Source organism: Echinococcus granulosus (assembly GCF_000524195.1).
Source record: "Echinococcus granulosus chromosome Unknown EG_S00073, whole genome shotgun sequence".
Taxonomy (NCBI): Eukaryota; Metazoa; Platyhelminthes; class Cestoda; order Cyclophyllidea; family Taeniidae; genus Echinococcus; species Echinococcus granulosus.
In genome coordinates, this window is record NW_020170453.1 from 365,093 (window position 1) to 366,568 (window position 1,476).

General features: G+C 47.8%; 1 protein-coding gene across 1 annotated transcript; it reads left to right on the top strand. All coding sequences in view use genetic code 11, as the record gives it.

Annotated features, from left to right (window-relative positions):
- Positions 1-453: 453 nt before the first annotated feature.
- On the top strand, positions 454-890 carry EGR_07272 (hypothetical protein; the record flags this gene model as incomplete). Its single annotated transcript, XM_024496521.1, has 2 exons — positions 454-546; positions 618-890. The coding sequence occupies 2 exons, from the start codon at positions 454-456 to the stop codon at positions 888-890; spliced, it is 366 nt and encodes a 121-aa protein (XP_024349106.1).
- Positions 891-1,476: the final 586 nt, after the last annotated feature.

Sequence of the window (1,476 nt, forward strand, 5' to 3'; positions counted from 1 at the left end):
AATGTTTAAGAGCATCAATTTGAAAAATGCCAAAATACCTTTTGCTAAATGCATGGCATTAGCAGCCACCTTTAAGAATAAACCCTCCTGAAGGGTGGCGCTCGATCCCCACTCTCGTGCAGTTGAATCGCGTACCGGACCGAGAGGACCAATGGGAGGCCAGGGCCAAGTGTAGCCAATCCAGTGCGCTGATTGGCGTGAACAGCTGATGCACCTCCACGCCGGTAAAGGGCATAAATACGCGGACACAGGGAGACCCCAATCTAGTTCTGATTGCGTTGAACGCATTCAACTAGCCCTCTCTCCATCCATCCAACCATCCTTGTGTCCAGCCAATCAACGCCCTCACAACACTCTTGAAAACCTAGAGTAGACTTGACACACCTTTCTTCTGCGAACACTGAATTATTGTGGATTTGCTTTTCTCTCTAATTGCACCTGATATACTGCCTAATGGAAAGACTCACGTCCTCCTCATTCCCTCTCCTTGCCCTCCTCATTTGGCTCACCTTCATGGAAAAGACAGCAGCCTTTCCGAATACGTGGGTAAGTTGATGGAGACATCCACCTGCATTAGAGTGAGTACTTTACTTGACAGTCCTTTTATCTATTCTTAGGGGCGTGGATTGGTGATAAATCGCCGCCCAGAACTGTACTTCGATTCAGAGGTGGTAGACAAGGCCTACATTCTCTGTTGGATGGAAATTCGAAAGGACATTTTGGAAAGTCGAATTAGGGGATTTGAGCAAGGTAAACCTTACCGCCCCAAGTGGATTCCCATAGCAGACGGCCGTGCCTACTACTTGCCTTACTCGGAGCGGCAAAAACTCTCATTGGGGGACAGGTGTCTTCTGGAGAAGGGTATTCAGATTGCTCGACTACTTAAATAAGGTGTGCAGCTGTTTGTGTGTACATAGCTCAGTCCTCGCGCATCATCATCGCCATCACCTTTATCTGTACATATCCAAGGCACGCACACTCGCAGGCATGTCAAAAAGCAGCCCACTTTTGATGCTGCTTGGTACTGAGGGTGATGTAATTCACAACTGTACAAATGCAGATAACTCTCCATCTCCGCGGATGCGGGAGGTCTTCCATCAACTAACACTCAAGTTGGCTGAGTGAATGTAGTAGAGTATCTCCACTACTCAGTCCAGTAACAAGGGGCAGGAGAAACTTGTGTAGAAGGTCCCAGAGGTGGTTTGAGTGGTCTATAACCAAGATGCGTCACGCTCGGCGGTATCCAATGTTCTCCTAACCAGCTGGCTGACTGACAATAAATTATAACTAGGAAAGGATAAAAGTGATTGGACGAACCAAAAGGGTGAGGTGTGTGAGCTAGTGGTCTTGGCTACGTGGGATAACCAAATGCCAAATTGACCACAGAGAGGTGGATCTCTAGCAAGAGAGCTTAACCGGAGCTTGGGTGCAGTAGTGGTGAAAGAATGAATTCCGCTGTGGTTAAACGATGGACAA